The 20669-nt window shown below is 39.2% G+C and overlaps 1 protein-coding gene across 1 annotated transcript in view; it reads left to right on the top strand.

Moving 5' to 3' along the window:
• SLC15A4 (solute carrier family 15 member 4) overlaps positions 1-17886 on the top strand; it is a 29029-nt gene extending 11143 nt beyond the window's left edge. The window contains exons 5-8 of the mRNA XM_068157426.1: positions 1508-1676; positions 6334-6489; positions 11522-11680; positions 16506-17886. Coding sequence (XP_068013527.1) covers positions 1508-1676; positions 6334-6489; positions 11522-11680; positions 16506-16654 — 633 coding nt within the window. The 3' untranslated portion in view covers positions 16655-17886. The remainder of the gene's footprint in view (positions 1-1507; positions 1677-6333; positions 6490-11521; positions 11681-16505) is intronic.
• Positions 17887-20669: the final 2783 nt, after the last annotated feature.

The raw sequence follows: 20669 nt of genomic DNA on the forward strand, positions 1-20669 counted from the left end.
TGGAGTTCAAACCATCCTGTTTTGAATGGATTCAGATAACTTTTATTGTTTTACTTAAGAGTACCTTTATCCTTCAGTGGAAACAGCGTGGTCTTTGAAGACAGTTTCTAAATCTGTATTCCCTAAGTTTGCAAAGTTGTAAGTAGAATAAAAATGCTTCAACAAACTCAGCAGGAATACCCATACCTAACTGAAACATTAGTATTTGCAAATATGGAATCTGAAGTATATTTGTAACTTTATAATGCTTAATCAATATTCACTTTACCTTGAATCAGTTTAGCATATTGAAGGAAGTTCATCAATATTTTTCAAAAGCTGGCATCCTGTAACTGCAGAAATGGTGCTGAGAAGCAGAAACAAAAAGGCTGTATGTAAATTCTTAACAAGCTTACTAAATGTTCTTTAAAAATCAAGTTTCTTCTCTTTTATTTACAATTAATGTCAATAAGACAGAATGGCTTCAGTCTTTCTTGTACAGATCCCAAAACAATGCTTAATTTTTCTTTGAACTTGCTTCAAAGCCAAGCTGCTTCTAAATAACCTATTAAAGGCTTAATGGAACTTGTCTCTTAAGTATTTTTCACAACTGAAGTAGAAAAGAAGTTTAACTCTTATCAGACTAGAGAACACACTGGAAGCAGAATGGCAGGGACTGTTTAATTGCATTAAATCATTTCTATGCCATTAATATTGACTTGGAATGCTTTTAAAAAGGGTATCTTGGCTGTATTCCTTTAAACTCTCTGCACAATTTTGTTTACTGGAGTTGAGCTGCACAATCAATCATTCCTCAGACAGATGTTCTATCATTAAAAAAAAATCTTAATGGTAGAAAAGCTCCCAAAGGATAGTGATTATTGCCATTAAACATATCTCAGAACGTATGCAGAAAAACTCCAATGCTGCAATAATGCTAATGGCCATCTTCTCTTTCAAAAGGCAACTTAGAAATCTTCCAAAAAACCCTTTTCAAAACATCTTTGCTGAGTTCTACACTTTGTTTTCTTAGAGTACTCTTTTCATCTGCCCAGTAATTTTCTTATTCCTCATTTTCTTTGGAACTGTGTGCAGTTTTGTTTGCTTTTGTGAAAAGAACCTTTTTTGCTCTGAACACTTCATGTTGTTCAGTGCCGGCAGAAAGCTTCTACATTCTGGGCACCCTACCCTGCCAAAAAACCCACAACCACCCCAACACCCACCTCAGCACAGCTGGAGGTGCCTTTTGAAAGTGAGAATGTGCAGTACTGTTGGAGTTACTATGGTGAGGAATCTTTTGTGCTTCTGAGCTAACAGAACTATGAACTGCTAGATTAAATGAAAACCTTCATAGCCGAGCGTTTCCTCAGCCTTCACACACTGATCTTTATTTTCACACTGTCTCAGTGCACTGTCTTTTATTTTGGATCTCACTATTCCATCAAAAATATTTTTTTCCTTTGTGAAATAATAGTGAAAAATAACCCTTAAGTATGAAACTGCTAACTTAAGTCATCTGTCCTTTCAGTTTCCAGCAGCCTGGTTGACTATGTTTGATGCAGTGCTTATTTTGATCCTAATACCCTTAAAAGATAAATTGGTGGACCCCATTTTAAAGAGGAATGGCTTGCTCCCATCCTCACTGAAGAGAATTGCAGTTGGAATGTTCTTTGTAATGTGTTCTGCATTTGCTGCAGGTAAGAAAACAACTTTGAGAGCTGCTTACATAGTTATTCATTCAGATAATTGCAACAGCAATTTATGATCAAGATTAGTCAGACTTCTTTTTCATGGGATAGCTAGAATGGAACTGCATGGATGCATTTCCTACATTGAAAGAGATTTTCTCCAAAAGCTACAGCTGTTCCGAATCTTTGTGATAAAATTGGACCATTTTTCCTGCCTGAAATGGATTTTGAATATACCTTTTCAAGCCAACTTTTATTAACAAGTTTTCTCATATATTATTTTGCTCTACTGTGCTTGGTAGAGAACTCTTTCTTCTCTAATTGTTTTCTCAACACATGCTTTAGTTTCACATGCAGTGATTGGGTGGCCTGAACAAATGTCCAGCATTTGGATATAAGGCTATTAGTCCTCTTCAGATAATCTTTATGCTATTATGGAAGTCCCTGTTGTCTGAGTTATTAACAATTTATCTCAAAGTTTAAAATGTATTTCTCCTAAAACCCAAATGAGTTCAGAAATAACTGTGTTCCTTCATAGAGCTTGACATCCAAGTATTTTATAAAGTGAAATTTTACCTAAAATGCTGAAATAAAAAAGTTAGGTTATGGCTGAACAATAGTTTCTTCCCACTCTGGGGTTTTTTCTCCCCTACCTTAATGTTCCCTAATGTTTGGGAATTACTGTAGTGTAAAATAGCTTATCTATAGTGTGAAAGGAGAAAGATGGCAACTCTGTTCAAACCATAAATCAGCTACTTTTGAGATGATTTAACGTTGTTAGGCACTGCTGATGTGGAACTGAACATCTCTGAGCAATGCTTCATAGAACCTATAGACTTCGCCTAATATTGCTGTAATGAACATATTGATAAAGCATTATAGCATTAAGTAAATTAATTTCAGCACTTGTAATCTCCTATATTTTAGAGAGTGGGACACTTTATGTGGCTATTAAGATTTCTCCAATGAGAGAGATAATTACGTTATTAGGCCAAGGTCACTTTGTGTATGGGCAAGTTCTTAAAGCAAAGTCATTTAAACTTAAAATAGGAATGTTTCTCTTATTCCATGTTACTTAGGACACTGCTACCAGCAAAAGATGATGATGCAAAACAGTTAAATGTCAGCTCTTTAAATAGAACCATCTGGCTCACATATAAGTGAGTTCAAAACCAGCAATATCTGTCTTTATTAGTACTGGGGGAAAATGTGTTGCATTCTCACAGCTGACTTGGGGAATGGATTCCTATAGCAGAATTCTTAAAAATTTCAAATGCCTTCTTGCTTTCTATTCACCTACAAATGCAATACATGATTTTTGTTGGATTGATCCTCCCCTAACTCTTCCACAGTAAAATCTGAGAAGGTGAATTCTATGTGTGCTTACCTGCAGTCTGGTTGGAAAGCTTAACCTTTAGGAGTAATCTGACATCCTTTCATCATAACATGAACTTAAGAGCTTCAGTTGTGACAAATTTGGGACATAGGAAACCCTGATTATTTCTAGCAGGGTATAAAGCTTTTGTTGGTTTATATGCTTCATAACTTTTTTATTTTCTTAGCAAATATTTATAGAAGCCATGTTTTAATACTGTTAAAATACAGCATGACTTCCAACCATTTCTGCCTGAGAGAGTGATTAAAATCTTGGACATATTATGGTAATATGATTTGTTTGTGCCATATTTCCATTTTAACTTATCTAACTGGCATTAGTTGTGGACACTACTTAGGCTGCCTATTAGGTTGTTTAGATGATTTTCAATATCTTACAAACTGTGTGAGAACACAACTGATTAGATTTAATGAACATCTGCCATGCTTCATGCATTTTATCATAAATTCTGAGCAGCAGTACTTAAGGTTGTTTAAGTGGAAAATCTACTTCATTTATGAAGTTTAAACAATTATGGCAAGAACTTAAGATTCTCCTAACTAAAAAGAAAAAGTAGGATTAAACTTGAAGCTTGTCTATCAAAGTCTAAAGAAGAATCAAGAAATTCAGCAGGGGGGTTGAACTAGATAATCTCCTGAGGTCCCTTCCACCCCCTACCATTCTGTGATTCTAGATCCTGAAGTACTTGCCTCTGAAGACAAATTTATGGCAAAGTTTGGTATATTGAAGTTATGCTCCTGTGTAGCTAAAATGCCTCCTAAATCTGCTTACATTGTCAAGAGTATGAAACACTATAAGGATCACTAGATGTTTTGAGGTGCAATAATTTTGTGTTGAATGTATATGGATGGAATTGAGTTCTTAACTCTTTCTGCTTCTTTGTTTATATTTAAACTAAGTTCCACTCAAAAAGGTTCATCAGCTCTAATAAAAGTAAATCATCAAGAAATCCATCTTTCAGAAGGCACTGGGGGGGTTGAAGGGCTAAAGAAAAGAGACTTTAAGATGGGTGGGTGATAAAGGTGTTAGGGAAGTAGAGAAAACGTGGTTGCCTGGCATTAAGAGGTACTAAGTTCACAACAGTCTTTACCTCAAAGGTAGGTGTTGCTAAGGAAAACACTTATAAAGAAATGTCTGAGGGCCTCAAGGTAGTATTTAAACAAACTTGAGGAATTCTAACCTGCTTTCCCTCTACAACTCTCATGTCTCAGAAGATTAGTCTGTAGACCTGTTGCAAGGTTTTGTACTTGAGTAGATTCTGAACTGCAATGAATGAGTGAACATGGATTATACAAATGCAGCTTCCCATCCTTTTCTAAGTACTTTGTAAGCCTCTTGTTAATGTGTGCTTCCTCAGTTCCATTTTCAGAACTGCTCTCCAACACCCCACAATGAAGAAATACAATGTTATCCTGTGATATCTAGACTTTCTTGTTTCATTATAGCCTCTCCTAAAGACCGTCTATAGGAACTACAAAGAGCTTTCCTGGTGCTTTCTTCCCAGCTTGGCTCTCTTGCCATGACTAGGACTAATAAGAAACTGCATACTGTGGTATGAGGTGGTTTTGGCAAGCATCAATCATTCTCTTGGAGCACTGTCATTTAGCAGAGAGGTGGTGATGTGGTTGGCCCCCATGAGGGTTGTATGTCACAGATGTAGGGAGAAACAGGATAACAGATATTCTGTTGTGCATTAGCAATTGCTTGTGCTTGTTTATGTGAAAAGTGCTGTCAATAGCTTCAGCAGACATCGTATTAAATGCCATGTCATCATTTGGCTTCTCTAGGAAAGGAAAAGGTAAAGGTGAGGAAGCAGATATAATCATTTGTACATGGTTTGATATCTGTGAATCATCCTGTCTATCATCTAAGCCAGGTATAATTTCTTTTTGTAACAGTAGTGATATTTTGTGCCTCAAGATTAGGTCAGATTTTGGCTCAATAAGTAGAAAGAGACCAAAACTGACAGGCACTAAATAGGCCATGTGTGTGTAACTATTAAGGGGAGTAGTGTCATTGACTCAGTCTTGTTCCTCTGAATTGGTAATGATTGAATCCACCTTATTTCCAAGGATATTGAGAGATCTTTTACAGAGGCCCTTTCTGGGTGAAGCAGGGAGTTTTATTAACTATTCTGTTCTTGGTGTCATAGAATGGTCTGGGTTGGAAGGGACCTCCAAAAGTCATCTAGTCCAACCCCCTGTGCAGTAAGCAGGGGCATCCTCAGCATGATCAGGTTGCCCAGAGCACTGTCAAGCCTGGCCTTGAATATATCCAGGAATGGGACCTCAACTATCTCCCTGAGCAACCTCTTGCAGTATTCCACTACCCTCATGGTAAAGATCTTTTATGCAACAGTGAAGCAAATCCTTTTAATCTAGACAACCTCAAGAAAAACTTTACAGCATTATCACAGTATAACTAAGGTTGGAAGAGTCCTTGAGGATCACTGAGTCCAACCTATCAACACAGACCTCAGGACTAAACCATGGCACCAAGTGCCACGTCTAATCTCCTCTTGAATGCCTCCAGGGACGGTGACTCCACCACCTCCCTGGGCAGCACATTCCAATGACGAGCAACTTGCTCGGTGAAGAACTTTCTCCTCTGTTACTGTTATCTGTTACTCTCTTTCTGCTCTAAACTGTTGTGTTGTGCAAGCAAAAAATGGTTATATTTTACACTGCCATGTCTGGTTTTCATTCTGCATGAAGTACTTTCTATGCAGTGTTTTGCCTGTAAATAAAGTTCTAATGAGCTTTTGGATCTTTTGAGATGCTAAGTTTTGTATAAATGCCATGAACATGTTCACAGAGAGTTTTCATAGTTCTACAGGACTAATGTAGCCATTTCAATAAGCAAAAGGGGGTTTAGTTTATTAATATTGTGGTGGCAGATGCAGTAGTTACACTGCAAAGTAGTAGTTTATGAAAATGAGATTGTCTTTAAAAAAACCTCAATGTAGTATGAGAAAGCTCAGCTAATTCATCTGGAAAAGACTTAAGTATTTCTATAATTATTGCTACTGAATAAGAGTATAATCACTGATTCTATGGCAGAACAACTACATGTCTTCGAATGACAATAGCAAAATTAGTCTGAAATGCTTCCTGTTAGGAAATTAGGAAATGCATATTCCAATTTTATCATTTGTAGTTGCAATGCAACACTGAAGCCTGATTTAGTCTGAATATAAAACCCCCAATATTTGCATCTTAGGTCTTATCTTTTTTTTTTTCTTCCCTTTTTTCCCCCCCCCCCTCCATATAGGAATTCTGGAAAGCAACAGACTGAAAATTGTCAAGATTAAAACAATTAATCAGACAATTGGAAATGTCACATACCATGCTGCAGATCTGCCAATCTGGTGGCAGATTCCTCAGTACGTGCTGATTGGATTCAGTGAAATATTTGCAAGTATAGCAGGTAAGTATCTATGTGTGTTTCAAGCCTGCTTTCATAAATGATGGATTCCTAGGAAAGAAATATCCTCTTCCCAAATCCTTATGAATATCCTCTTCCCAAATCCTTATGAATGAGCTCTAGTGTTCCCAAATGCAATATTATTCACTGTAACTTAATATAAGTGGCAAAGTACACAGTTGTCTTTCACAATTGGAAAGCAGCTATGTGAGGATATGTTTTCAAGACTGAACTTCAAACAGAGCAATACATAAAATATTTGCATGTCATCCAATTAGCATTGGGTATTTGCAAGTCTCAAAGGAAATACAGTATAGCCTTTCAATATTGTATTTTAAAGGATCATTTTAATTCAGTATTGGTTGCTCTGACTCTTCCTCTGTGCGACCAATAAAACTTGTGCGCTGTCACTTTTTTGGCTTAAAAATTGAGCTCATGCTTTAGAAAGTAATCAGTAAGTAGCAACACCTTTCTGAGTGGGGGAAAAAAAAGAGGAAGAAGTAAACCATCTTTAGCTTTACCACCTGTTCAAGTTTATGCTACTTAAGGTTTTACATCTTTGAAATAAGAAAAGTTGTGTGACACTCCATCTAAACTTTTTCTGGTGAATGTTTATAATGAAGTAGATGTTCTCACACGGTTTTACCTGCTTTGTTTATGGATCAGGTTTTCTGTAGTTATTTCAGTACTTTCAGCAAACTGAAACACTGTTCAAATCTTTCCTTTCTTGAACAAGTGCAAGGGAACTAAAATTTCTTCATACCGTTCTGCGTGATACAGCAGACAGCTGCGTGATCAGATTGGGTTTTTAAGCTGAAAGTGAAGTGGGAGGAGAGGGTGAATAGGACTATAAAATCTTATTTTCTGGTCTGTTTCCTGTACTTGCAGGGCTCATTAGCAGGAGGGAAGCACAGGCAACTTATCTGTTGTCACTGCGGTGTGCCTAACACTGGTTTGCTGTGATTAAACAAGTGAAATGCTAGGGTGATTCCCTTAGCACAGTGTTTACATATGCAATGCTTGGGAGCAATGCTTAGTTACCAGGAACAGAAACCTTTCATGTTCACAAAAAGAGCTGTTTGGGTAGCACTTACACAGAATTGCAGAGCTACCTGATGCAATGTATTGGAACTCCTCCAGTGACTCGATGTAAAATCATTTAGTATTTGCTTAACTGTAGTTACTTATTACCCTGTTGAACTACTCTTTCAGAATATCAAACTTTGGGGATCATCCATTCAAACTGACATTACATACAGCTCTTTTTCTTCGATTCCCTGTGGCAGAATTTCCTCATTTCATTTCCCCTGTAGGGGGTTACTTTCACTCCACATGCTGGGCAAGCACAGTGGGTTAAAATGAAGTTCTCTAAGATCTTGCTGGTGGTAGCCCCAGCTGTCACACGGGCTGTTTGCTTCCCTCTTTGTGGAACAAAGAGCTTCTGCTCTATCGGGTTTCTAGTTACATATGTTCTATTGTCATCACAGTTGTTAGGAAATAAAACAAGGTGGTTGGATTGCTTGGCAAGTAGAAGAAAATGTGACATCTGTTTGTCAGGTTTTTCTATCTGCTCATTTACTCTAAGCTTTTCTTCCAGCTCTCTGGTTTGTGATTTCATATGACTGGAATAATTAGACATCCATCACATATTAAACTTTACCTTAACTAGTTACTTTGTTGGAAGAATTCTAGCACAGACTCTTGTGGCAGTAAGCAGCAGGATTTGGATTGCACCAGCTGAAACCCTAGTTCGTTTTTGTACTGTAGCAGTCTGGATTGTAGATGAACCTCTAAGTGTCAAATGATTAAAGGTCCAGGATCATTGACTGATAATCTGATAAGGATCCTATTCCTGGTTCCTCATGTGGTTTGCACTGCCCCCAGTGATTTATAAGCAAGTACTTGGATTAATTTGCTTCATTGAATAGCTGGTAAGATACAGGGAAGAGTTCATTATCTTTAAAGCACACTAAGACCCAAGATGCTAAACACATTGGATTCCTAGATGGAAAGTACACTTTAGCAGTGCAGTCAGTCTGTACCTTTTGCTAGAGGACATACCTGCATAGCCATTGCCGTACATTTCATTACATGTGAATAGTAGCTGTCACAAATCCTAACGTGAAAATATGAAGATGGAAGCCTTCCTTAATTAAGTTCCTTATTAAAACTGAGGCTGTGTTTAGCATTTTTCTCAAAAGGATAAAATGAATTCTGTGCAACTTCAGGGATTGTGCCAATTAAATCTGAACTCAGATAAATAGATAACTTATCAGAAATGCAAGTGTTCATGCAAATAGAAAGAAATTTCTCTCCTCTTGCACATTTTTGTTTCTCTGTCAGGCGTTTTTCCTACTCTATGGACGTTCACAAAGGAAAAATAACAAACCTATCTGCAGGGTGTGGAAAGGTCAAGGACTTGGTGCATTCTCTGTTGAACTCCAAACTGAGAGCTGGGTTTTTTGGACTGCTTTAGTGGACTTCTACATAAGAAAAAAAGACTTTAAGATTGCTGTTTTGTACTTGCTGGGTCTGCCCCAACAGCTTTATAACTACAAAACCTGTTGGTCAATGTTAGAAAGAATGCAAATGTTTCTCTTTCTTTGAGCCAGAAATTTTATGCAGATCTTAATTGTTTTGTGTGTTGCACTTTTCATTCGACTTGTTTTACAAAGCTTTCTTTTTCCTGCCTTTTGATTGTGACTTTAACGGAATTCCTAACATCTTTAAGAAAGTCTCTTGAGATTTAACAGAGCAGACATCACCAATTTGATACTAAAAGTTGATAAAGGCATCTATTGTGCTGTGAAGCTTTAAAATACGCAAAGTGTTAATGGTTACAAAACTACAGTGATTTGGAAACATTCCTTGTGAACAAAAGGGGACTCAGTATCATAAGAGCAGAAACAATGTTTGAGTTTGTTTACTGTAAAGCTAAGCATATTCTTATTAAGCTACATTAGTTACACTTGAGGTACCTTTGGAAAGATGACACACACTGTATTAATCTTTTGTATTATTCTTGCAATCCTCTTAAAGCCCCCTTATTGGACTGGGAATCATAATCTCACATGACACCACCACATCTTGGGTTTAATTTCAAAACTGCTTGTTTGAGGTAGCATGAAATCGTTATCAATGGCTGCCAGCAGGCAAAAAAAGATCTCTGAAGACAAAGAAAAGATTTCATATTCTTTAGGCCAGATTTAATATTGGGCTTGCTGGAAACGTTTAAGTTTAGAAATGTGCCTTATTTTGTTGGGAAAAGTGTTACACCTCTTCTGGTTTTTGGTTTGAGTCTTAAAAGCTTTTACCAGCAGTAACACTCACATCCACTCTTACCTGCAAAATGAAGAGAAGAAATGGGCCAGATCCTTTCATGTGATATAGTTGAGCTTAATTTGTGCAGCACATACAGCAGCCTGGTGGCCAAAATGTGACTGATACACTGGGGACTTGTGACTGAAGACTGAAAACAAAGGGTTAAAAAACTAGCTACTGTATCCTGAGAGTAGTCTGCTCTTTCTCTTGAAGCGAGGTGGGACGGAAAAATACTCCTTGAAAAACCTGAATTGTTGTGTTAGTGACAAAGCCCTAGTAAAAACATTTTGTAATTCTCAAAATAAAGATAAGTTTGCCACCCCCTTCCCTCTTTGCAGATGTCTCTCCATCTCTCTAGAGATCCTCTCACTGTAGTTTGAATTTACAGGAAGCCAGGCAGCTGAATTGCATGAAGAATGTTTCAGTTCCCTTCTAGGCTCACAGATAGGTTGCTGTTGGCCCATTCTAGTGTGTTTTGCAAAGGAAAGGAGAAGCAGTGTGTTGATTTCCAGAGAGTTTTCAGGTGGCAGTACCAAATGCTGTTAGATCAGTGAGAACACAGATTTCTGTTTCTTTTACAAGAACAAAGTTCCTGCCTCTCAGCAGGCAAATTGACCTATCTGGCTTGAAGCCTTTTCCTGAAAAGAAATGCCAGTGCCTTTCTATTAAATTCTGTCTGGAGTAGCAAAAGTGAAATCCCAGTAATGGTGTAAATAAAGCATACCATTATTATGCAAACCAGAAGATTTGTGCTATTTTCATGTCTATAATGCTGCTTTTGCCAAGAAATATGCTAGATGAGGGAGCATGAATTTCCAGGATGAAGTAGACTGTTTTGAAACAAGCATTTCACCTGTCAGAGAAAAAGCTCTGCAAAGAATGTATTTGCCTGTCTCTTAGGAATAATCCCATTTGATTTTTGACAAGAGTATTACTCTGAAAGAGAGGGAGTTGATCATGGGTGTTCATCTTGGGAAGGCAGAGCCTAACCCAGCATGTTCTGTTGGTAGCACAGGTTTTCAAACTGATGTCATTGATGTGTTTTCCTTGGTTTTATCAGTTGAAATTCGAGTAAGGATAGTTCAAAGTTCAAGTCCCACTTCTACAAGTCTTACAAAGAGCAGACTAGTAAGCAGTGAGCTCAGGGAACTCTAGATCAAAATCAAATTAAAGCTAATTACTTCCTTTCCAGCTACAGTTAATTTATCTGCATATTCAGAGATACAGACACCCATGCTAGAGAGATCTTCAGTGCCCCAGTGCTTTGTTCTCAGCATGGCATGCTTTGTAAATGCTCCACAACAAATACACAGTACAGAAACAAGAGAAACTAGGATCAGGGAACTTGCCAGGTTAAGGTTACTTGAATAAATTTCCTAGAGGACTAATTTAGACAGAAAGATGAATATGCTGTCTCAGAAGATCTCTTGATTTTACACATGTAATGTTAATAAGAACAAAATGGTTGTCTCAAATGTTGTCCATCTGGTAGGTTAATATATATTGATGACCTTCAACAGGGTTCATAAAGCAATTAGAGGGAACTGCAAACTGATAGGGATTCACTGCCTCAGTTGCCTGTCTCTTGAAATCCAAAGGCTAGTTGTGCCAGAAGGAGTATACAGCTGTACCTTCTCTTACACTAAATTACAACAAACTTCTATTGTTTCTCAGGTCATCTAATAGCACTTTTTTCCTTAATCTTTTAATACAGGTCTAGAATTTGCATATTCAGCTGCTCCCAAATCTATGCAGAGTGCTATCATGGGGCTGTTCTTTTTCTTTTCGGGAATTGGATCATTTGTTGGCTCTGGATTGTTGGCACTGGTTTCTATTAAAGAAATTGGCTGGATGAGTAATCACACAGATTTTGGTAAGTTATTTTCAGTGTATTCACCAACTATGAAGTAGGAAACTTCCTTCAGAAGCAGTTAAGCATCCAGCATGTACAACTGTGGAACCTTAGTATAGTTATTATTTTAGAGCTATACATTTGACTACTGTTTTGTACAAATGGAGTTTCATTTTGCATGTAACATGAAGTGACAGCATGGGAAACATACATGTATCATTTTGCCTCAGTAAGATCTGTCAGTTACAGCTGTCAATGCAGTTTGTCACTAGAACTTAGGAATGTTTTTATTCTAGTGAAAAGTATTTAAATTATGTAGGGACCAAGAATATATTAGGTATAAAGTACTGAAATTACTCTGTGGTTATGGAGAGTAAAATGTACCCATCCCACACTTTGAGATTATTCAGCATCCTAGTTTCAAGGGACTTCATGGAAATGGCCATGAGTTAATTGTGCATTTCTGTCTGTTTGATAGTTATACTCTTTTAAAAAAGTCCAACATATCTTCTGCTTTGTGTTGCCTGCAGAAGTTAAAAATAATTATTGGCACCAGCAGGTGGCACCTTGGGAATTTAAGAAAGTCATACCATCATCAATGAGCTAATTAGCTCCAACAGAAGGAGCAAGAAAAGTTCTTAAAACATCTGCTAGACATACTATGTATACATGGCTTAAAAGGGCAGCCTCAGCTAACTTTGAATTTGGTATGAGAGAGTTTGCCATTTAAACTTGATTTGTGTGCTGCCAAAAAGTAATGTTGTCTGGGACAGTACATTAGGCCACAAGTTGTCACAGGTTTGTAACTTGCTCTTTAAAAATCTGCAAAAGGTGACAAGTAGCCCTTAACTTTATGGAAGTGTCCTCAATAAATTAAAATCTAATCACACTGATGCTTTTTTTTTCCCCCAGTCCCTTTCAAAATCAGAAGAGCATCTTTTTCTGCAGTTGTGTAGAGAGATGATTCAGCTGATAAGGGCTCAAAGGGAGGAAAATTTCAAACAAATGTGGTATTTGATGGTGCCTTTTTATCCTTGCCTTTGTTTTCTAAAGCAGCCTAAGAGAAGAAAGTGCCAAATATTCTCTCTATAAAATATTTAGGTTGTGCTAAATTTATCCAGAGTTGGCTAAAACTGGATGATGTTACCTTTCATGACTCACTGGTCATCTGTTTTGAATAAGCTACTCAGCTGGGTGGATTGTATTTTGGACAGCTGTCAGAACTGGGTATTTCTACCTTTCTCAGTCCAAAGACTAGGTCCACAATCAAGCCTTCTCAGCAGCTCTATGTGTGGCACAAGGTTGAAGCACTCAGTGGGTGATTTTGATTTGTAGCATCCGTGGTAGCTACTATATTAACTGTTTGTAACTTAGTTTTCATTTGGTTTACCATTAATGAAAGTTACCAAATGCACATCTAAAACTTACTTAAGACTTCCAGAGTAGGAATTGCAAGGAAGAATCTTTATGAATGAAGAACTTCTGAACTTTTAATAAGATGCTGTAGCATAACTAAAAACACCTGCACCAAGTTTCTGCTCTTTATGCTGGCTCACGGTACACAGTCAAGCTAAGAGGGGGCATCAAAAAACCTCCACTCTGGACTTCAGGTTACTTAAGGAACTAATTCAGAAGGTACCTCGGGAAACAGCCCTTAAAAACAAAGGGGTCCGGGAGGGCTGGACCTACTTGAAGAAAGTAATCTTGAAGGTACAGGAACAGGCTGTGCCAATGTGCCAGAAGATGAGCCACTGGGATAGACAGCCAGCCTGGTTGGATAATGAGCTTCTGAATGAATTAAGAGAAAAAAAGAGGGTGTATCATCTGTGGAAGGAAGGAGGGGTAACCCATGAAATGTTTAAGGATGTTGCTAGGACATGTAGGACAAAAATTAGAGAGGCAAAAGCCCATTTAGAGCTTAGACTGGCCACTACTGTGAAGGACAACAAAAAATGCTTTTACAAATATATTAATAGCAAGAGGAGGGGCAAGGACAACCTCCACTACTTAGTGGACATGAAGGGGAACATTGTAACAAAAGATGAGGAAAAAAGCAGAGGTGCTTAACACCTTCTTTGTCTCAATTTTTAATAGCAGGATAGGTTGTCTTCTGGACAACTGGCTCCTGAGCTGGCAGATGGAGTCAGGGAGCAGTATAGTTCCACTGTAATCCAGGAGGAAGTAGTTAGAGACCTGCTCAGCCGCTTGGGTCCTCACAAGTCCAGGTGGCCAAGAAGGCCAATGGCATCCTGGCCTGTATCAGGAACAGCAAGGCCAGCAGGAGCAGGGAAATCATTCTGCACTGTTTAGGCTGCACCTTGAGTACTGTGTCCAGTTCTGGGCCCCTCAGTTTAAGAAAGATGTTGACTTGCTGGAATGTGTCCAGAGAAGGGCAACAAAGCTGGGGAGGGGTGTGGAGCACAAGTCCTATGAGGAGAGGCTGATAGAGCTGGGATTGCTTATCCTGGAGAAGAGGAGGCTCAGGGGAAACCTTACTGCCTTCTACAACTACCTGAAGGGAGGTTGTAGCCAGGTGGGGGTTGGTCTCTTCTCCCAGGGACCCAGCACCAGAACAAGAGGACACAGTCTCAAGCTGTTCCAGGGAAGGTTTAGGCTAGATGTTAGGAAGAAATTCTACACAGAGAGAAAGAGAGGTTGGCCATTGGAATGTGCTGCCGTGGGAGGTGGTAGAGTCACCATCACTGGAAGTATTTAAGAAGAAACAGGATGGGGCACTTAGTGCCATGGTTTAGTTGATTAGATGATGGTGGGTTAGACTCTATCTCGAAGGTCTTTTCCAACCTGGTTAATTCTGTATCATTTGAGGTAACTGATGCCTCAGTCTGCTGAGGAAGTTCACTTTCTGCTGGCACCTCAGTGGTTTTGACTTCTCTGACAAAACTTGAGATTTCATGGGTTTAATGTCCCATCTTATAGAGGATAATTACTACTCTTTAAACAGGCCTGCTCTTGAAATGGAGATTCACATGTGTATTGCCTTTTAAATGTCAAAGGAAGGCTCCATGTAATTTTACTGCATTTTATTGTAAGTTAATTGAATTGAATCTTAAGTTTCAGTAATGAGAGTCATTTCATCTGAACATTTACAGCCATGCAGCATGATCAGCTTGTTAGGATCAATAGATACTTCGCTGTTTTTACTCTCCCTAACCCTTTTTGGTAATCATAATGGTCCAATTTGCTGTGGCTCACGTGGCATATTGGAAATGAGCCACAATACATTGTTCTTGGGAGTACAGCACTAGCGAGTACACATTTCTTAACAGAGGAAAAATGTTTAGCAAGGAGCTTTCTTAATCTAACATTGTTCAATGGGGTTCAAATGGCTAATTTATAACAATTTTGAGGGAGTGAGCAAACTGAACCAAAAAGTAACCACATATAGAATAAACCAGGTTGGAAAAGACCTTCGAGATCATTGTGTCCAACCTATTATCCAACACTATCTAATCAACTAAACCATGCAACCAAGCACCCTATCAAGTCTCCTCCTAAACACCTCCAATGATGGTGAGTCCACCACCTCCCCGGGCAGTACATTTCAATGGGCAGTCACTCTGTGTAGAATTTCTTCCTAACTTCCAGCCTAAACCTCCCCTGGCACAGCTTGAGACTGTGTCTTCTTGTTCCGGTGCTGGTTGCCTGGGAGAAGAGACCAGCCCCCTCCTGGCTACAACCTCCCTTCAGGTAGTTGTAGACAGCAATAAGGTCTCCCCTGAGCCTCCTCTTCTCCAGGCTAAGCAACCCCAGCTCCCTCAGTCTCTCTTCATAGGGCTTGTGCTCCAAACCCCACAGCAACTTTGTTGCCCTTCTCTGGACATGTTCCAGCCAGTCAACATCCTTCCTAAACTGAGGGGCCCAGAACTGGACACAGGACTCAAGGTGTGGCCTAACCAGTGCAGTGTACAGGGGCAGGATGACCTCCAGGCTCCTGCTGGCCACACTGTTCTTGATACAGGCCAGGATGCCATTGGCCCTCTTGGCCACCTGGGCACACTGCAGGCTCATGTTCAGCCTACCATTGACCAGTACCCCCAGGTCCCTCTCTGCCTGGCCACTCTGCAGCCACTCTGACCCTAGCCTGTAGCATTGCATGGGGTTGCTGTGGCCAATGTGCAGAACCTGGCACTTGGATGTAGTAATCTCATGGGAGCTGTTTACAGTCCAGGGCTTGATTTGCAGAAAACTTTTTCAAGTCCATTTAGTGGCCACAGCACAAGGATATTTTGGGGGCTTTTTTGCTTTGTAAAGGAATTGTCTCCTTAAAAATTGGTCAAGTGATGCCTGTTATTTCCTGTCTGAAGAAAGTAAAGCATAGCTGAAAATGCACCTTGAGGTTTTTAGCTTGTCTGAAATCATTGCAGTTTTGCAGCATGAGAAACTAGACTTTAAAAAGAAAGGATGCAAGGGGGAGAAAGGAAGATTGTTAGCCTATTAATATTTAAATTGTTCTGACTGACACAAAGCACACCCAGCCCACTGCTGTATGCACCAAGGTGTAACCGGGATAGGAGGAGCCTCCAGCAATTCTTCGTAAGAAAGAAATCATGCAGTAAGAGCATCTCAGCTTCTTCAGGGACAGTGCTTGATTTAAGGTATTGAGGCACAAGAGAAAGTGATCCTTGTACTCTGCACATCTCAGAGGTTCCATTTTTTTTTGCCCTGGCTAATTAAAAATGAAACTATGCTGTCAGATGGAAATGTGGTTTGGTTTTGCCCATGTTTTGCAGAATAGTCTTCGCTATTTAAGCTCGGAGGGATTGGCTCTTAATTTTACAAGTTTTATTAATGTGTTGTTTGGTTTTTCCTCCCCCATTCTTTCTAGGCAATATTAATGGCTGCCAATTAAACTATTATTTTTTTTTGCTGGCTGCTATCCAAGGAGCAACCCTCTTGCTTTTCCTTATCGTTTCTGTGAAATACGATCATCCAAAATCCAGGATTAACGAAGTGGCTGCCAATGGGAGGATCTGATCTCTGGTACAGAGCAGACTTTATTACAGCAGCACACAAGGAAGTGGCAGTGCACCCCAAGTCTGCAAGATCTTAAGTTTTCTCCAGTGGGACACTGACTAGACTTGCATGTTACAAGAGCTCTGCCCCTGCCCGCTCTCATGTAACGTAGGTAAGTGCCTTATGTCGGTGGGGCCGAGTTCTTGCACTACGTCCCTGGCAGAGGACAAACACAAATCTTGGAAGTGTATTAACTCTAGGCATTCAAGTTGCTCTTTGTTCATTGCGAGATGTTTACTTAACTGGTGAAAGCTGGGACACTTACACTTGGAAATCAAGTATTATGAGTCACATGTGACATGGAGTGTTCTGACTGAAAAACTCTGCTTAGTGAAGAGTGGATCTAGCGAAACACTCAGCAGTCTCAAGCCTACATTGAGGACACAGGAAAGAAAGTGTTTCACAGAAACCTCAAGTAGTGGGTACAAGAACAAATCTCCCATCCCTAGAGAAGTACTCCTGGGGGACAAACAGGGACAATTTAAATTGCAGATTAGCTCAGATTAAAAAGAAATGTAGTTTTGTAATTGACTTTTCACTAGCAGTGTTTCCAGGATTTAAGTCCAAGCTTGCGGTCAAGAGTATCCAGCACTGAAGACTGGATTCTATGCCACAGTAGCTTGTCATACAGCTGCTGTGTATTTTGGTGCACAGTGACACTTGTTGGGACTGAAATAGTTTTACTTCAGGAAAAGTCTTACATTTTGAATCGCATTAGATGGATTAGGACAACATGGAAACATTCATCTTTTGACAAGGCCCTGTGCAGTCTAATTGCTGCCACTTCCCTAAGGAATATTCTAAATATTGGCAGAAAGAAAAGTGAAATTGAACTCCCAAGAAGGTGACCACTCAGTTTAGAAGCCTTTCAACCAGTCCCTTCAGTCTTGTGTCTTACTTCTATCTTACATGCTACAGGGTTTGTATCTTTCAGCAACACATTCCTATAGCAGAGCAAATGGTTTTGTGTTCAGCCTCTTGAATGTTAATGATTCTAACAACTGTGCTTAAGACTGTGTGCAACCTGATACGAAAGATGCAAGGAATTATGAAGAAAGGAAATAAAAACTCCTCTTTTTATTCATGTGGTGAATTTTTATAGTTTCCTTTGCATTTATGTTGTTGAAATGTCCTTTTGTACATGGACATCTTTTTAATGGGTTTACAAAATAAAATGAACTTCCATGCTGTGACTTTTGGCCCTTTGTTTCTAAGGTAAATAAAATTATACTACAAATAGCTTGTTCTTTAGTCTTTGTTTCCAAAATATACAGTGAAGTGATACCAGATTTCTAAGTGCACACTGGCATCCTATTAATTTGGTCAGCAGTATGCAAGCTGCCCTGTCTCTGCCAAGATCAATCAGTGGTAGATGCTTCAGCTGTTACACTCCTGAGTATGATTTAAAATTGGAATCATTAAAGAAGAGTCAGCAAAATCTCCTATTAGTAAGAGGAAACTAGCTTTTCCTCACTTTGTTTTTAAAGCTCCAAATGCTACATTATGTTTCTGGATTATCCCATTTATAGCCAGATAAAAAAGTAGTACCATTCTCAGAACCTCCAAGAGGAACGTTGCTTCTGGTCTTAGATATCATCAGGTTTGGTGTTTGTCCCTTTCCTGGTAAGGGAACTGAATTAATAGCATTATCTTTTTTCCCCAAGATGTAAAATTTTTTCAAGAACATTCATGAATTTCCCACCTGATACAAGTCTTGTGATTCTAGTTAAAACTGAGTTTAATGAAGAAGGGAGAGTAACCTGCAGATTACCAAAGAAACTAGGTGTCCAATAGCAACTGTGACAGCCTATGCTGGCAAGCTTTAGTGAAACTATTGGTTAAGGGACAAGATAACTACTGGGAGGAAAAAGTTCTTCACTGAGAGAGTCATTTGCCATTGGAATGCACTCCCCAGAGAGGTGGTGGAGTCACCATCCCTGGATGGTTTCAAGAGGGGATTGGACGTGGCACTTGGTGCCATGGTCTAGTCATGAGGTCTGTGGTGACAGGTTGGACTTGATGATCTTTGAGGTCTCTTCCAACCTTGGTGATACTGTGATCTTTTGCCCTATTACAAGCATACAGGGAATGTCCACGTTTCTGTAGGGCTGTGGTAGTTCTAACACTCTGGAGATGAGATTGAACATGCAATCAGTTGTGTAATTTAATTTTGATTTGGAATGACTTGGCTGAGCTCCAGGCACAAGTAATTGTGACCATTTATGAAGATGAATCTGACACTTCTCATCAAAGGGATGAGGCCATTTTGTGACTCGGAAGCTTAGCTGGTTCTTCCTCCCCCGTCTTATCTTTTAGTGGTTCCACTCCAGTCACAGAAATAAGACTAATCAATTAACTTTGTGGTTGAGCACTGCACCTCATTAATGAAATACCTTGATATGTACAGTTTGGGTTCTGAGGTTGCTCCATTGCAATAGAAAGACCTGACAGGAGTCAACCCAATAGACATTTCTAAGCCTCTGATTTTCTAGGGGTCTTAAATTCAAAGCACAGTATTAAAAGGAAAGCAATTGTTTAACATGAGAGCAGGCATCCATTTAACTCCTGAGAATTATGAAAAGAATAGTGCTAAGAATAAAGCTATCATCAAATCTGTGAAGAATAGCCTCTGTGTTTCATTTGAGATTATAAAGTGGGTGCAAAGCTTGTGTAATTTTGGATCTTCACAGGTATATCAAGACCTGTTTTCTCGTACCTGCCTTTGTCTCTACAGGCTGTACTGCTACCACACCTCAGAAAAGGGGGAGCTTTTTTCCCTGTTTTCTTCTGCTTATGTAAGCCTCCAGAGTGGATTTAATTACAGTAGCTGAAGCATCCCTCAGTATTTCCCTTAAAAGTCTGTAGACAACTCTGAGTCATTTTTACTTTCTTTGAGTGTTTTTTGGGGTTTTAAAAACTCGCTCAGGGCTGACACTTGTCAAACAAGGGTTCAGCTTAACAACAAACTTGTATTAAAAGATGCATAGAGTTCTTAACTTTGTGTGCCTGTGTATTTGAAATATGTTATCCTAGCAATTTTGTTTATATGCAGGGCAAGTTACGTGACTGCAGACAAGCCCTCTGGGGAAACAGATTACAAAGCTTTCCACTTGAACAGCCAATAGTTTGAGATGCAAATTCATTTCTGAGGGAGCAGACAATCTGTAGACCAACACTCCACACTGCTGGTAGAACAATGCACGTACCCGAGAGCTTGGCACCTGCTGGCCCCAGAGCAAGGATGTGAGTGCAGTGAAAGAACAGAGAACAGAGGTCAGAAGCTGTTAAACAATAAGCATGTAAATAAAGACTCTGCTGCAGGTAGCACCAAGTTCAGAATAGCAATGAACAGTACTTTCAGTCAAGATTGCCTGGTGACAGTTAATAGAACGTGGCTGGTTTGTCATGCCAGGTACACAGTATGGTTTAATAGTCCTTTCCATCTTGGAATTAATTTTTCTGTTACAGTACTCGCAGCACAGATTTTGTTCTGGAAGCCAGTGGAAAGAATAGTTGTCAAAACCTAGTTACATAGTAATTGGATCCACTTACAGTGGGTTTCAAATGAGCCTTACTATGTGACTAGTAATCTCTAACTGTTGAGTCTGTTGGACTCAAAAGATCATAAAGAAGGATGAAAAACATTACACTGCTACAAGCACAGAATTGGGAATTACAATCCATCCCACTAACTTCAGACTGCCAGTGGCTGCTCAAAAAAAGAGGAGGTAAAATAACAGCATATTGAGGAATGAGCAGAACAGAAAGAAGTAGGAAGTTTAAATGGCTACTTTATACCCTGAAGGATGAAAGCTTAACTTTTCATTCTGTACCTTGATTAATTCTGTGCTCCCTTATATGTTTTTTATTATCTTTCTTAAACATGCCTCCTGTATCAGAACATTTTCCTCCAGTGCTGAATAAGTTCAAAGTAGGTACCTAACATTAATGGATGTCCTTCAGTGGAATATCTGTG

Source organism: Melanerpes formicivorus, unplaced genomic scaffold, assembly GCF_026170545.1.
Source record: "Melanerpes formicivorus ecotype bairdi unplaced genomic scaffold, bMelFor1.0.p_v2 SCAF_36, whole genome shotgun sequence".
NCBI lineage: Eukaryota > Metazoa > Chordata > Aves > Piciformes > Picidae > Melanerpes > Melanerpes formicivorus.